The sequence below is a fragment of the Cololabis saira genome, chromosome 4 (assembly GCF_033807715.1).
Source record: "Cololabis saira isolate AMF1-May2022 chromosome 4, fColSai1.1, whole genome shotgun sequence".
NCBI lineage: Eukaryota > Metazoa > Chordata > Actinopteri > Beloniformes > Belonidae > Cololabis > Cololabis saira.
In genome coordinates, this window is record NC_084590.1 from 44193747 (window position 1) to 44210885 (window position 17139).

General features: G+C 42.6%; 1 protein-coding gene across 4 annotated transcripts in view; it reads left to right on the forward strand.

The window, feature by feature from the left end:
- rasgrp4 (RAS guanyl releasing protein 4) overlaps positions 1-17139 on the forward strand; it is a 36281-nt gene that overhangs the window by 7312 nt on the left and 11830 nt on the right. For 2 of the 4 annotated variants that reach the window (XM_061719890.1, XM_061719892.1), the window contains exons 2-9: positions 5458-5633; positions 7133-7244; positions 7430-7492; positions 7600-7731; positions 9128-9269; positions 10428-10601; positions 10678-10794; positions 14177-14452. In XM_061719890.1, coding sequence (XP_061575874.1) covers positions 5458-5633; positions 7133-7244; positions 7430-7492; positions 7600-7731; positions 9128-9269; positions 10428-10601; positions 10678-10794; positions 14177-14452 — 1192 coding nt within the window. Of the gene's footprint in view, positions 1-5457; positions 5634-7132; positions 7245-7429; positions 7493-7599; positions 7732-9127; positions 9270-10427; positions 10602-10677; positions 10795-14176; positions 14453-17139 lie in introns of those variants that run through there. The other 2 variants (XM_061719891.1, XM_061719893.1) reach the window with 2 other exon arrangements.

The window sequence follows — 17139 nt, forward strand, 5'->3', positions numbered from 1 at the left end:
TGTCAAGGTGCAAAAAACACCTCGGCACACAAAGCAACAAACATTCGCTCAGAGCTGCTGTGGGGCAGAGTCCCTTGTTTACATACCACCAGGGAGATTGTGACTGGAGCGATTATAGAATCAACAATTATATTGCAAAGAACAGACAGACTCAGTAATTTTCCGTCTGCCTTTAGTCTCTGTTTCACCAATAAGACGAATTTGTGATCAATTCCCGCCAAGCCGAGCTTCCAACTACTCCAAGGCCAATGAGCTCAAAGACCGCCGCCAGCCTGCGATTCTGTTCAAGAATCGCATCCAGCTTACGGCTTTGCTCCCCCAGCGTTAATACGTGTTGATAGCCGTGCTTATCCCCTCAGCCACGTCCGGCAGCTCGGAAAGGACCAAAACAGCTGTTGACGACTTATGCTTATCGGAGGGGGGAATCCCCCCCTCCGATTAGGAGAAATCCTGCTATCATAAATCCAATTATAAAGGCATCTTCAACGTCCTCGACAGAGAGGATCGCCAAACACAACGGTTTCCATTGTTTCCAGGAATCCATTGTGTATCCAGCAAAAAATGTCCCATCGGGGCAAGAGGGCTCCCTTACCCCCTGACTTCTTGTTGCAAAAATTTGGTCAATTGCTGAGATGGATGGATGGATGGATGGATGGATGGATGGATGGATGGATGGATGGATGGATGGATGGATGGATGGATGGATGGATGGATGGATGATGGATGGATGGATGGATGGATGGATGGATGGATGGATGGATGGATGGATGATGGATGGATGGGTGGATGGATGGATGGATGGATGGATGGATGGATGGATGGATGGATGGGTGGATGGATGGATGGATGGATGGATGATGGATGGATGGGTGGATGGATGTATGGATGGTTGGATGGATGGATGGATGGATGGATGATGGATGGATGGATGGATGGATGATGGATGGATGGATGGATGGATGATGGATGGATGGATGATGGATGATGGATGGATGGATGGATGGATGATGGATGGATGGATGGATGATGGATGGATGGATGGATGATGGATGGATGGATGATGGATGGATGGATGGATGGATGGATGGATGGATGATGGATGGATGGATGATGGATGGATGGATGGATGGATGATGGATGGATGGATTATGGATGGATGATGGATGGATGGATGATGGATGGATGGATTATGGATGGATGATGGATGGATGGATGGATGGATGGATGGATGGATGATGGATGGATGGATGGATGATGGATGGATGATGGATGGATGATGGATGGATGATGGATGGATGGATGGATGATGGATGGATGGTGACAGGACGAGCAAGTGTTGAGCAGCTGAGGATGAAACATTCACTTTCCCCATCACAGCAGTCCCGTCAGGGGGGGGGGTTCAGAACCAGCTCCCTGGACCCGGACCCGTACCCGGACCTGGACCGGCTGGAGCCCCCGGGACCCCGGGGGCTGGACCGAGCCGCACATCCGGGCCTTCAGCTGATGGTACAAATACACCTGAGAATGTCACCTGCACGCAGCTCCACCTGACGCTTGTTTCAGAAACAGCAGAGCCGGGGTTTGTGTGTTTGTGAGTTTGTGTGTTTGTGAGTTTGTGTTTGTGTGTTTGTGTGTTTGTGCAGGGACGTGCAGAGACTTTTGGAGGGGCAGGTGCTGAAATTTAAAAAGGGACACATGGAACACGACTTTAACACTTTCCAACAATAACTTTGTTACATTTGTTACTTTGTTACAATACAATACAAAACACTGTTGTGTTTTGTATTGTAATACCTGCTCTGAACTTCTTAAACCTTACCCATGACAAATACCCCGTATTATAATAACAAACTAAAACTAATACTGAAACTATTGGAAAAATACAAAACTATAATACATCTGGATACCAACTAATCAAAACTAAAGTAATGACAGAAAAACATTACAGATCTGAATCACAACATAAATATACATACAACATAAACAACATGTACATGTGCTTCCTGCTGGACACATACACGCCAGGTTCATGTCAGGGAGGGGGATGTTTATTCAGCTGAATTATTATTAATTGTAAGATTATGTTGGTGAATGAATGGCATTCCACACTTGAAAATGGAAATCTTTTTTTTTTTTTTTTTTTAAAGGCCTTTGACACAAGGGCATGTGTTTGTGTGTTTGTGCGTGTCTGTGTGGCGGCCGGAGAGACGCGCGCATGCGCAGCGGCGGCCTGACAGAAGGGGATGTAGGTCTGGTCATTCAGGGAACTTCTCTCCGCCAGTTCAAAGAACTTGCAGCCTTTCCTGGTAATGTCATCACATCTGAGCCGCAGTTTCACACCACTAACGGATGCGCGGGGACTGCAAGTGTTATCACTGCGTGATTCTGAACTTTATTCTGAATCAAAACCCCTCAACTGAAGTCTCTTGCATTGAAAAAATCAGATTAGATGGATTCATGAGAGGAGTAAGACGCGGGAGGTTTCTGGTAATTGTGAAACACGTATTACACAACCGTTACCTGGTCTGGAGAGGAAATATAACTGTAATTGTGAATTAAACAAAAAAAGGAAGAGGAGGGTGGGCTTTATTAAAGACAAGAAAGGCAACTGAGCGCTGTGACTAAAGTTGCTTTCGTCAACGAAATTATGACTAAATATCGTCGTCAACGAACCTTTATCACCTGAGGAAAACGAGACACAACGAAAATGCTGGTCATGTGACGATAACGATAATTAAATATATAATGCAATATCGTAGAGTAATAAAAACCAGACTAAAATGTAGATTGCAAAATAAAAACTCTGCTAAAATATTAAAAACAAAGTTAGAAAGGGGCCGATGGCCGGCCACGTGGGGATCTGCTCTGGGGCTGGAGAAGAAGAACCATCTTTGGATACACTTTCCTACATAGACGTGGAAAAGAAAACTCAATGTGTCGTCGAAAAAGAAAAAGATGGGGAGAAAAGCGGAAAAAAAGTCTTCTGTATCTGGAATGAATGTATTCTTGATTCTATAAGGTAAAAATAATATAATAATAAGATAACCTTGTTTGAATTGTAAAATGGGTTTGGCTAAATACAATCTTTGACTAAAACTAGACTAAAATGGTCCTGGACAATTCTGACTAAAATAAGATTAAAATGCTTGACTTTTAGTCGACTGAAACTTGACACGACTAAAAGGAGTTTGAACGTGACTAAAACTAATAAAAACTAAAAGGATAGCTTGACCGAAAGACTAGACTCAAACTAGAATTGAAACAGGCTGACAAAAACAACTCTAGCGGTGATATAGGCTGATTAAAACTCTGATTAGGCGCCCGGGAACGCGCAGCGCGAATGTAGGTCAACAACATCGACACTTGTGACACAACCGAGAAGAAAAGTCATTTCTCCTGTGTGTGTGTGTGTGTGTGTGTGTGTGTGTGTGTGTGTGTGTGTGTGTGTGTGTGTGTGTGTGTGTGTGTGTGTGTGTGTGTGTGTGTGTGTGTGTGTGTGTGTGTGTGTGTGTGTGCAGAAAGCTGCAGCTCTGCTGCTGCAGGTTATCAGATGTGGGTCGCTGACCTGCTGCTCCACTTCTCTGAGACGCTGCGTCTCTAAGGACATTATTTTCTTATGTGACCTTTTTGATTGTTCTGGTATACCGGTAATTCTTAGTTATGAACGTTTTCTTTGTCTTAAATCCTTTCCCGTTACAAGTAAATAATTTAATCATTAAAGCAATCCCTACTGGTCTGTCTCTCCTATCAGTATCAAGAAATGCTAAGAATAAAACCCCTTCTAATGATAAATGGACCTGATATATTGGATTTAAAGTGCAACAACAAACATATACGTAATACATTTGATGAAAAGAGGAAAATAACTCCAGGAGGGAAGGCCTTCTGGGATAACAACTTTACGGACACAGTGGAAGAAGGCTTGGACATTGGACAAGTATTGTATCTCCAATAAAATAAAAGAGGTTCACATTAAAATTCTGCACACTATGGGGTAAATCCACAAAAGGATTGCGCGGCTTTTGCGGCCGCTAAACCGGTGCAGATGACACAAAAAGAGAGCGTCTAATTCACAAAGCACCCGCAAAGGGCGAATTGCACCACAAACTGCGCTGCCAAGCAAATAGTGGCATTCTGCGCCTGTGCCATTTGCATGCATGTAATTTAGGTAATATTCATACATTCGGCGCAAAATTGCCCCCTTTCTATGCAAATAAGCCTCATTGCAAAAACCATCTAATTCATAAAGGCCAGCGCTATTTGCCACACGCAAAAATAGTGGAGCAAATACCGTCTTTTGGAAGCGTGTATTAACTGCGCGCAAACTCACTCCTCACTCCCCGTCTGTCTCTTTTTCTCTCTCTCTTCAATATCATTCAAGCCTGTGTGATACTGAATGATATTAAGGGTGAAATCTATAGTCAGACATGACTGTACACACTCAGATCAAGTGGGGTTGTGGACTTATCTCGGATTTAAAAATAAAAATAACAGGACGGAGCTCAGGATTCATCCATACAGTAGGGGCTGCTTTATTACAAACAATTCCACCATATAAACATATAAATCTAGAATGTGTGTGTTTATCAGCTGACCTGTAGGTGTGTGTGGCAAAACACAGAACATGAATTACCGTCAGATCCTTATCTGGGACCTCATCTATAAAGCTTGCTTGCGCACAAAAAGGGCCTGAAAGATGCGGCGACGCGCACTGTACGGTGCGCGTCGCCACGTAACCTTAGCCGTATGCTCTGCGTCGATTTAACGCGGAATCATAAATCAGCCTTGAACAGCACTGAGGGAGGAGGGGGAGGGGGCTCCCGTCCCGTCTTCGCACAGTGTCTTGAGGATTTACAGGCTGAGCCTACCGTTAGTTCTTAAACTGTGAAAAAAAAAACGGGGGGGACAAAAGCATGAGTTTGAAAAGTGGGGGGGCATGTCCCCCCTGTTCCCAGTGGAAATTGCGCCCTTGCGCCTCACGGCGTTTTATTTTCACTCGCTTTATTTTTTATTTCTGCAGTTTTCATTATGGACCAATGTGTGTGCTGAAATATGGAGAAATGGAGAACACTGGAAACAGCTCCGCTCACTTACTCAGACAAGGGCCAATTGCACTCAGCTCCAAAACTTTATGGGCTTGTTTGCGCCGGTATATCATTAGAGCAAAATCTTTTGTGAATAGGACCTTAAAGCGGGGCAAATTGCGGGCGCAAATGCAGCGCAATTCACAGCGCTATTTGCGGGCGCAATCTGTTCTTTGTGGATTTACACCTATGTATATAACAAATGTATATTTTTCTAAATTCTTAAATATTGAAAATAACTGCACTTTTTGCAACGTGGAACCAGAAACCATAACTCATGTCTGATGTTCTTTGTACCTAACTTCTTCTCACTAAACTTCTCTCTTTGTGTCTCTGTATCTCTCTCTGTCTCCCTGCGTCTCTGCCCCCCCAGGAAGTCCACGGTGGACGCCCACGGCCTGGACAAGGGCAGGAAGCTGGTCCAGCGCAGGAGGAACACGTGTCCCAGTCCCCAGGACATCACCAAGGCCCTGCAGAGTCCCTGTCCTGGTCCCAGCGCCAGCGCGGCCAGTCTGGACGAGCTGATCCAGCGCTGCCTGAACGGCTTTGGTGGGCCCCGTCCCCGTCCCCGTCCCTCACCCCCGTCCCTCACCCCCCTGTCCCTCACCCCCCGTCCCTCACCCCCGTCCCTCACCCCCCTGTCCCTCACGCTCCCCAGCTTCGTGTTTACTGCCCATCACAGCGGTTGCGTAACGGGGGGTGAGGACGATGACAAGGGTCGCGTCGGACAATCAGGCTTTGTTCCTCAGGTTCAGATCTCTCTGCTCGGCCTCCTGTTCATGTTCTCACTCAGTTTATCCATTTTATTTATTTATGATCTCATCTGATCAGTTCTTCAAAATCACTAAAAACAGGAGGTTTTTTATCTTTTTAATGCTGATTTTAACTCTTTCCGGCACCAACTACACCAAGAAATTAATTAGTGGGAGAACATTTAGACCTAGGTGTAAATACTTGCTGGCTCATTTCCATCTCATTGGCCTCCTCGGTTGTCAATAAATAAAATTATATCAAACCATTCAAAAGTTATGACAGAAAGTAGGAACTATCAGATATCGACCAATCAGAAGAAGGGGCGGGGCTAATTCATGTCAATGAAGGTCAAGTACTCAATACCGAGTCCGATGACACCACCCACGAGTCTTTATGTCAAACCATTCAAAAGTTATGGCAGAAAGTAGGAACTATCAAATATGGACCAATCAGATGAAAGGTAATGTGAAAGTAATGGATGGAGACGCACATTTTGATGTATAACACACCTCGGTGCGCGTTACGGTTCGGGCCGTATTAACTGCCGAAGGAATGGCATAAATTGCGCCAAAATGACACAATTAATTCAAAATGGCCGACTTCCTGTTGGGTTTCGGCCATGGCGCCAAGAGACTTTTCTTTAAGTTGCGACATGATACAGGTGATTTTCGTGCATGTACGTCAAACCGTATTGTGGGGCTCGATGCACAACGTTTTCTAGGGGGCGCTGTTGAGCCATTTTGCCACGCCCATTAATGCAAACCATTAAATATAAAATTTTTCGCCAGGCCTGGCTTGCGTGCAAAATTCGGTGACTTTTGGGGCACGTTTAGGCGGGCAAAAAGGCCCTCCTTTCGTCAGAAGAAAAAATTCCTACAGATACAATAGGGCCTTCGCACTGTCAGTGCTCGGGCCCTAATAACAGACAACAACTCCAAGCTAAACCCTCACATCCGTGTAAACGAGCGTTTAAGAGTGTTTTCCTTTTTTGGTCCTCGGTACATCCTTCCCATTTCTCTAAAAGAAGATCTGGAACGCTGCTTCATCCGACCACAGAGAGCATTTCCTCTGCTCAGTCCAGAGACGCTTCGGCCTAGAGTCTAGTCGTGTTTGTGACCGTAGACCTGCTCGCAGAGCTCCGTGACCTCTGACCCTTGGCTGTTACAGCTGTTACACCTGCTCCCTCTCCTGAACCCCCCCTGTTGCTCGTGCTGCTCGTCTCCGTGTCTCTCTGAGCTGAAGTGAAACCCGTCTCTCAGCTCCCTGGCGTCTCACGGCTCTGCTCTCCCTTTCAGACCCGGAGGGGAAGCTGTCCAGCCCCCGAGGCGCCCAGCTGGTCCACATGACCCTGATGATGCACAGCTGGGTGGTGCCGTCGCAGGCCTTCGCCCACAAACTGCTCAGCCTATATCCTCCACCTCTGCCCCCCCGGGGCCGCACCGGCACCCCGGGGGGGTCACATGTCCCGGGTCATTAATCAGATCAGCACACAGGCACGTCTTTGTTTCGCTCTGCTGCAAAGCAGATTTGAGGTGTTTAGTGTAGCGCTGCGCCGTACCTGCGAGCTCCGATTCCTTGACTCTCTCCCGCACTTACAAGGACTGTCCGTTGGAGAAGAGGGCCCTGAGACGGACGCAGATCTGCCACCTGGTCAGGTGAGGTGAGGGGGGGGGGGGTGACGGCGCCGGCGAGGCGAGCTTCAGCTCACCTCGGCTCACCGCAGCTCCTGCTGGTAGTAAACATGTTTTGTGTTGGGCTCCAGGCACTGGATCAGCCAGTTCCCGGCCGTGTTCGAGGTGGACCCCCTGCTGGAGCAGACCATGGGGGACCTGTGGGCGCTGGTCCGGCTGGACGGGGACAAGACGCACTCGCAGCCGGCGGATTCGTCCTGCCTGTGAGTCTCGCCCAGGGCTGGGGGTCCATTCAAATGTCAAGAATCGATTAGATTCTAATTCTTAAGATTCAGAATCAATTATCATGATTTGATTCGATTCCGATATTGATTTGGGTTAGTGTTATTAAAACTGTTTTTTGAGCTGTTGCATTAATTACATGACTGTGTAGTTATGCAACATATTGATACTAGTATATTTAGATTAAACAGCAAGTATTTGCAGCTAATGATTCTGTAAGAACCAATCAGCTCCCAGAATGCTGATAGAACTGTTTTCAGAAACATTATGTGGGGCAGAATTACCAAACAGATCCAGGGCAGCAAACAGAGGACGAAAGAAATGGCTTTTATATTTTAACACATTCCATTTTAATTTTTTCCATTTTCGGTCTTTTTCGGTTTTTAATTTTTGAGAATTTGGTTTTTAGCATTTTATGCAAATTTAACCCCAAGACAGTATATAAAGTAATGAAATATAGACAATTTATGTAATTATAACTGAAAACTTTAATGTTTTCATACTTTTAAACATATTTAAAGGCAAAAACATGGCACCAGTTAGTCTGGTGTCCAACAAAACATTCCTTTTTTGGGCATAATAATGATGAAAAAAAATCGATCTAGGAATTAATATGAGAATCGATTTAGAATCGATTATCAAGATTTGATTCGATCCGATTCAATTCCGTTATTGATTTGGTTTAGTGTTATTAAAACAGTTTTTTGAGCTGTTGCATGAATTATATGACTGTATTTATGCAACATATTGCTACTAGTATTATATTGAGATTCAACAGCAAGTATTAGCAGCTAATGATGCTGTAAGGACCAATCAGCTCCCAGAATGCTGATAGAACTGCTTTCAGAAACATCATGTGGGTCAGAATTACCAAATAGTTCCAGGGCAACAAAAACAGAGACGGATGAAATCGGTTTTATTTTTTAACACAAATTCCGTTTTTATTTTTTCCATTTTCTGTCTTTTTTCGGTTTTACATTTTTGAGAATTTGGTTTTTAGCATTTTATGCAAATATTCCCCCAAGACAGTATATGAAGTAATGAAATGTAGACAATTTATGCAAGTATAACTGAAAACTTTAATGTTTTCATACCTTTAAACATATTTAAAGGCAAAAACATGGCACCAGTTATTCTGGTGTCCTACAAAACATTCAATATTTTAGGCATACACAAAAAAATACCAAAAGTTGTAATCTAATGATGAAGAAAAATCGATCTTTAGACATAAGAAATCTATATTTAGTAATTAATGTGAGAATCAATTTAGAATCGGAAAATAGTTTTTTTTCAACACAGGCCTAATCTCGCTGCCGTCGGACCCCCCCCGGTTCTCTGGATACGACCTTGCCTGTAAACCTGCCTCTCTTTTCCCAGAAGCCCCCACGCCAACGTGTCCCAGGCGCCGTCGCCCTCCGTGAAGAAGAGGAAGGTCTCCCTGATCTTCGACCACATGGAGCCCGATGAGATGGCCGAGCACCTCAGCTACCTGGAGTTCAAGAACTTCTGCAACGTCTCTGTGAGTTCAGTGTGTCGGGAAACTAATCCTGCCCCAGGTGACCTCTAACCTTTGTCTGGGGCCACTTAAGACCCACTGCGGGTTAACGGTAGACTTCTGGTCAAGACCGCCTAAACCGAGACCAAGACCAGAGAGTATCAAGACCAAGACTACCGTATTTTCCGCACTATAAGCCGCACCTAAAAGCCTTTAATTTTCTCAAAAAACGGCAGTGCGCCTTATATATTATCATTACGGTAATTTCTGTTACTGTAGTCAGGGGGATTGTGGGTAATGTAGTTGGTGTCGCCGAAGTAATGGCGCTAAAAACATCAGGAATCGTCACAGACGTTCAAGACAACAGCAGCGATGCTGACTCGCATAATGGCGACTTTGACGAGACGGAGCAAAGCTGGTTTTTATTTTGTTAATAAAGTTTGACATACGGTATTTTTCTTCTTTTTTTTGCATTTGCTGTAGGATTTTGTAGCATTTCCTGTAGCGCAGCTCCATCAGGTAGATACGTAACTCAACCCCAGCCACTATAGTACGGTATTTTAACATATATTTAGTGAACCTTATAATGCGGTGCGCCTTATAGTGCGGAAAATACGGTAGTTCAGCTCCAGAACAGAAACAAACCTGGTAATTTCCTGATCCTGTGTGATTGTAGAACATCATCCTGGTTCTAGTTTCCATATGAGCTTGTATTCAACTGCAGCTCAATAACACAGAGAAGTGGATGATGATGTTGAACTCACTATAAATGTTTCCATCCATCAGCTGAGATCAGATATGTGTGGCGACTGCACTACCGCTATTTCTACACTATTGGAGGATTGACTCCAGTGCTTTTAAGGATTGACACGACTACTAACTAGTCCAAAAGTCCTAGCAGAATAACCAGCTCCAACACCCCCCTCCACCTCAGAAAAGGAATGAATAGTAAATGTTACTCAGTTAAATTGGACTGAATTTGGAGATGAAACCGGAATTTTGAATATTAAAGATACAATTACTAACTTGAAATTACATTATTTACCGTTATAGTAATCAGAGAAGAACAGGTGCAGAGGATCAGTTTGCCGTATTATTTCTGTTGGGCTTGAGAAGGAGAGCGTGGTGTTTATCTAACTGGGGAAACCTGTGTGTTCTGTCCCGTGTCCCCCCCCCGGCCAGTTCATGGACTACCGCAGCTACGTGGTCCGGGGCTCGGTGCGGGACAACCCGGCCCTGGAGCGCTCGGTCATGATGTGCAACGGCGTCTCCCAGTGGGTCCAGCTGATGATCCTGAGCCGGCACACGGCCCAGCAGAGAGCCCAGGTCTTCACCAAGTTCATCCACGTGGCCCAGGTAACCCGCCGCCGGGGTGGAGGGGGGGGTGTCAAGGTTTACCCTCCGGTCGCTCACCCTGCTTCTCCCTCTGCAGAAACTGAGATCCCTGCAAAACTTTAACACTTTAATGGCGGTGACGGGAGGCCTCTGCCACAGCTCCATCTCTCGCCTCAAGGACACGTCCAACCTGCTTCCTCCAGATGTCACCAAGGTACTTCACCTGGAACCAAACCTCCGGTCCGGTCTGAGGTCTGACACCTGCTGGATCCCTGCTGGATATAATTTACACCTCAATAGTTTAATTTCTTTGGGAATTAAATTATCATTAATTTCAGTTAGCAGCCTGGGGATGGTGCATTGTCTCCCCCTGAGGGCAGTCGGGGTGTACTTCAGTATTTTTACACACTGCTTTTGCACTCTGACTTCTACAGAAGAGTATTAAAGCAGCACTATGTAACTGCGGCTGTAACGACCAAACATGACGTTCCACAGTAAACCACAAACAAACACTCACACAGACCGGGTCGGATCATTCATACGGGTTTTATTCCCCACTTCGCCAGCTAAACGCAGTTGCTGGCCAGCTCTCTGCGCTGCGATTAACCCCAATCTTCAGATAAAACTAGTTTGTTGAGGAAAAGATATTAACTCTATTTGTAGCTGCAGAGGAAAAAAATAAGCTCACGAGGAAAACAAAAATATTGCTCACGCCTCGGAGCCTCTTCAGCATAATATAGCAGTCAAAAAAAAAGAAAAGAGAAGTAAGAGGGATACAAAACATGTACTGTATGTTGTACTATTATACTAATTTATTGAAACACATGGCGAGTCAAACATTTACCAAAGCAGCTGCCAAACACTCCTAAACAAGGTCGCCTAAGACATTGGTTGTGCAGAACTGAGGCAGTAAATCCCTACTAAAGAGTGGAGCTCCGCCTTTTTTTCTCAACATTTCAACTTTATTCACGAAAATTTGACTTTTTTCTCAACATTTCGACTTTTTTCTCAACATTTCGACTTTTCTCAACATTTCGACTTTATTCACGAAATTTTTACTTTTTTCTCAACATTTCGACTTTTCTCTCAACATTTCGACTTTATTCACGAAATTTCGACTTTATCTCAGCATTTTGACTTTTTTCCCGACATTTCGACTTTTTTCTGAAATTCTACTTCAACATTAATCTCGACTTTTTGGCTTTTTTCTCGAAGTGCACAATGAAAAAAAAAATCTTCCTCTTTTAAAATATTATTTTTATTTTTCTCCTGCCTGGTCCTAATACTCTTCTGTAGACTTCAAGAAATAATAATAATAAATAATGATAATATACGCACGCTGGATCCTGTCCTGGATCCTGTGCCATTATATTCACTCTCCACCTGCTCACCAAGAAAGTCGTATTTCCAATTTATCTGCAGGTTTTGTGATAATTAGTGTCTTTTAATATAATTTTAGCGTCACCAGTGACATGGCCACGGCTGCAGAAGTGCTGGAACCATATAAATGTTGGGATTTGTAGGAACTTCACCATGTGGGTCGAGAGTTATTTCATGTGTGAGATTTCTGGGTCAAATACTGAATTTAAGAAGCTTAAAAAATCCAAATGGCTTTAAGTTTTTCATTTAGATCCCGAAGTAAAATTTTCTTTCAGTCAAAAATAAACTTACAGGAGGCTCTGGTCATGAATAGTTATGTAGTAATAATAAATAATAAATAATAAAAAGGTCTGCAAATCCCAAAGTTTACAGCAGATGAAGTTAATTCCTCCCTCAGGATTTTCTGGTTACTTGTTTTCCACGTTACTACGTTACATGTCTGCATAAAACTCGTCTGGTGGCTAATTTAGCTCATATGAAACCAAAAACGAGGAGCTTCTTGACCAATCACACCCTTTTCTTGAGAATAATTTATTTGTGCTTCAATTTTTCTTTATGTATTTATTTACTTGTTCAGCATAGAGATGTAACCAGGACTTCATCTGTAGATCAGGACGTGTCAGGACACAAAGATGCCACAGTTTCAGCACATCTTAGAACCGTTGTGGTGTTTCCACTTGGTTTTATACACAGTCATTTAGTGGCTCCGTCCTCGCCACCAGTCAGGACTGAGAGTAAATAAGTAAATAAATAATAGCCACTAAATAACATTTTAAATTAAAGACTGGTGGTGTCGTTAGTTATTGTGATATTCACCTTTTTCCCTGTTTCTGTACTGTTAAAATTAACAAAATAAAAGCCCAGACGCCCGCTCTGATCTACGGCCGTTAAGATGCTGACTCATCCATCAACCTGTCTGACAAACGTAATGTGAAACTGGAACCAACCGTAGACATTATGTCACTTTCTGCACAAAAAAACCTATCAATGATGCTCTACGGTTGCCATGACTACCGAGCATGAAACTCTCATGTAAAATCCAGTGTGAAAGGATTCAGATGTTTGAGACATCGCACTTACATGGACCATAAATGGGAGATGCTAGACTGCCAACTTCGTCCAAGATTAGCGAGAATATTGAATAAAAAGTATTTTTTTAGTTGTTTTTTTTTTTTTTAATTACAATATTTTGGAGACAAAGTTGAGAGGAAAACCAGGCCTGGACTCCAGGATTTATGGATCCCTGGATTAATCATGTTTGCTCCACGTATATGCAGAATGCAGTGTGCAGAATGCAGTGTGCAGAATGCAGTGTGCAGTATGCAGTGTGCAGTATGCAGTGTGCAGTATGCAGTATGCAGTGTGCAGTATGCAGTGTGCAGTATGCAGTATGCAGTGTGCAGTATGCAGTGTGCAGTATGCAGTATGCAGTATCCACTATGCAGTGTGTAGTATGCACTATGAAGTATCAGTGGTGTAAAGTAACGAAGTACAAGTACTTTGTTACTTTACTTAAGTAAGATTTTTGAGAATTTGTACTTTTATTGATACTTTAATTTTCTGTACTTTTACTTTTACTTCGTTACATTTTCAAGGAAAAAATCTTACCTTTAATCCACGCAGTGCTACGCAGAGCTACGGCGTAGGGTACGCGGCGACGCACACCTTATGGCGTAGGGTGTGCGTCGATTTAACGCGGAACCATAAGGCGGACGTAATTGAGACCACCATGAGAAATTAAGCGGGAAGGGGGGTGCGGGAATTTATTTGGGCGCGGGGCCATTATCATTATCACCATTATTTAGAGTTGTAAGCAAATTCTTGGAATAAAGCCACTTTCGACAGCATGACAATGTTGGGACTTAATTTCTTTGCAATCCTTTTGAAAATAATTTTGTACTTTGAACTTTGTACTTTGTACTTTTTACCTTTGTACTTAAGTACATTTTACACCATGTACTTTTGGTACTTTATTATATTTAATTTCAGGTACTTTTATACTTTTACTTAAGTAATATTCTTAATGGGTACTTTTTACTTTTACTTAAGTAATTTTCAAGCAGAAAATCTGTACTTTTACTTAAGTACAATATTTTTGTACTTTTTCCACCTCTGTGAAGTATGCACTATTCACTATTCACTATACACTATGCAGTATGCAGTATGTACTGCGTACTGGTCCGGCGTCCTCACCTACCCCCCCTCTCCTCCTCCAGGCCCTGAGCGAGATGACGGAGCTGCTCTCGTCGCGCAGCAACTACAGCACCTACCGGCGGGTGTACGGCGAGTGCCGGGGCTTCAAGGTGCCCATCCTGGGCGTCCACCTGAAGGACCTGATCTCCCTGAACGAGGCGCTGCCCGACTACGTAGACGAGGACAAGATCAACCTGAGCAAGCTGCAGCACCTGTACAGCAACATCAGCGAGCTGCTGGCCGTGCACGGCTGCACGCCGCCCTTCGAGGCCAACAAGGACCTGCTGCACCTGCTGACGGTACGAGGGGGGGGGCACAGGAAACACCCGGGAATCACGGGGGTTACAGAGTCACGGCAATACAATCTATACATCAATCTACACTAGGGATGGGCGGTATAGACTAAAAGATGTATCACGATAATTTCTGGCATTTATCCCGATAACGATAAAAAATTACGATAAAAAAAATACCAATTCAACTCCACCTTTTTAATTATAAATCTATCACCACATTCAAATCACTGCTCTAAAAGAATACTAAATGCTACTAAACCTCACCAATTAAATTGAATTGTCACATTTCTGCAGTTCAAGTCTCAATACGAAAGTGAGTCTCTCCATACGATAAATACCATCCATCCACAATATTAAGCCACCAAGTACGAGTTATGGCTTTCCTGCTGCTTGCCTGAAGTATCTTCAACAAATAGTTAACTTCCAAAGGGACCATTTCTGGCATCTTTCCTGAATATAGTGTGATGACTAAGCAATCTAACTCCACTCCCAACATTTCAGATATCGCAGTTGCCGCCTCCTACCAACATGGCTGTATCTTTGGACAAGCCTAAAGTGGCTCCCTGGAGCTTTTTCAAAAATGTTTGACCTTTTTTTCCTTTTTTTCTTCTCTTTTTCTTTTTTTTAACTTTTTTTTCTCTTTTCCTCCTTTTTTTCTCTTTTTTTCTTCTTTTTTTCTTTTTTCCTTTTTTTTCTCTATTTTTCTTCCTTTTTCCTTTCCTTTTTCCTTTCCTTTTTAATCTCAACATTTCGATTTTTTACACAAAATTTTGACTATTTCCTCGACATATCGACTTTTTTCTCGACTTTTTTCTCAACATTTCGACTTTTTTCTCAACATTTCGACATTTTCTCAAAGTGCATAATGAAAGAAAAAATCTTCCCCCAGTTCTAACTAATATAGAAACATGCAGCATGTGTTGCCTTCATTCTATGGCTGATACAAGACTTTTCATTTTTTGCGGCTCCAGACATATTTGTTTTTTGTGTTTTTGGTCCAATATGGCTCTAAAACATTTTGGGTTGCCGACTCCTGCCCTAGAGGTTTGTAGTACCGTTATTCTGGGGTGATGAAGTATCTCACAATATTCTTCCAGCTGAACTCTCTCAGGGCTCTTGAGTTCTCAGTCGTCGCATGTATCTCACATATATCCAGTCTTCCTCTGATATTTGTGACTCTCATTTTTGTTTGATATATACTGGTGAATGGTTTTTGGCCAATTGTACACTTCCATACAATCTCAACACCAATTTTTTTTATGTTCTTCCATTATGTATGCATTAGAGAAAAGAGTTTGGCGTTTTGGTTTGTATTTCCTTATTGAAATAATCCCTAGTTTTCAGGTATCTAGAGATCCTGCTTTTCAAGTCCGAATGTTTCTGAAATTTCTTGATAGCTCTTGAATTGACCATTGGAGGTGACGGAGCAGACAGATGTGACACCTCTTCTAACCCACCCCTTAAATCTCTCATCCAACCTAGCAGGCACAAATCCTGGATCATATGCTACCTAACTCTCAATAATTGGATCAAAACAAATAAAATGATTCTTAATACATAAAAAAAAGAGTATGATGTTTGGTTCTAGCTATAGATTATCTGATAATCCTAAATGAGAACTGTGAAGCTTCTTGGATTTTGGCTGGATTGTACATCGTTATGGTCTGATCACGTCAACAAAGTTGTGGCCAAAAGGGGCAGAGCTGTTGCCGTAACGCGTAAATGTGCACCGTTTCTCAACACACAGTTGTTTCGTCAAGTTGTTAGTTCATTGGTTTTGTGTCATTTGGATTACTGTTCAGTTGTTTGATCTGCTGCATCCAACAGTCTTCTAAAAAAACTATAAGTGGCTGCAAGACTTGTTGCAACACTTGTTCTTGGTTGTTCTCCAAGAACAAGTGTTGCAGAAATGCATGAATGTCTCTCCTGGCTGAGGGTTGAGAATATCTACTAATGTACTTACATATTTCCATAGAATTATTAACACTCAGACTCCTACATTTCTCTATAATAATATAACTTATTGTTCAAATATTCATTCATATAACACTCGAGGGGTGAATAGTGGTGGATTCTGTTCCCCTGACCTCAGTCTGACTATGAAGAGGACAGAACTTTATAGATCAGTTGCGTATTGAAAACCCTTCCAGGTGATTCGTGACATCAAAAGAGGTTGATTTGAAACGAAGACTAAGAATGTATTTGTTGTCATCACCTTAACATATAGCGTATCTGATTGAGTGAGATCAATCCATCAAATTATATATGATTTGTATGATATTTTTCTTTATTTCTTATTTGTAATTTTATTTTTATTTTTTTTTTAAATGTACTTTATGAATTGAGACTGTATGTTTGATTTTGTATTTTATTGTCTGGACCCCAGGCAGAGGTGTCTTCAGTATTCACAGTCATTACTCAGGTAGAAGTATAGATACTAGAGTTTAAAAATACTCCTGTAGAAGTTGAAGTATCAACTCAAGTTTTTTACTCAAGTAAAAGTATAAAAGTACTGGTTTCAAAACTACTTAAAGTATAAAAGTAAAAGTAATGTAAGGGGGAAAAAAGCCATTAAGGACAAAAGCCATTGAAAATGAATGTATCTTAGTATAATGCAAATATATTAAAGAACCATATATGTGTACTATTGAGCATTAACATGTGTTTCAGAGAGCAGGAGATATGATGAC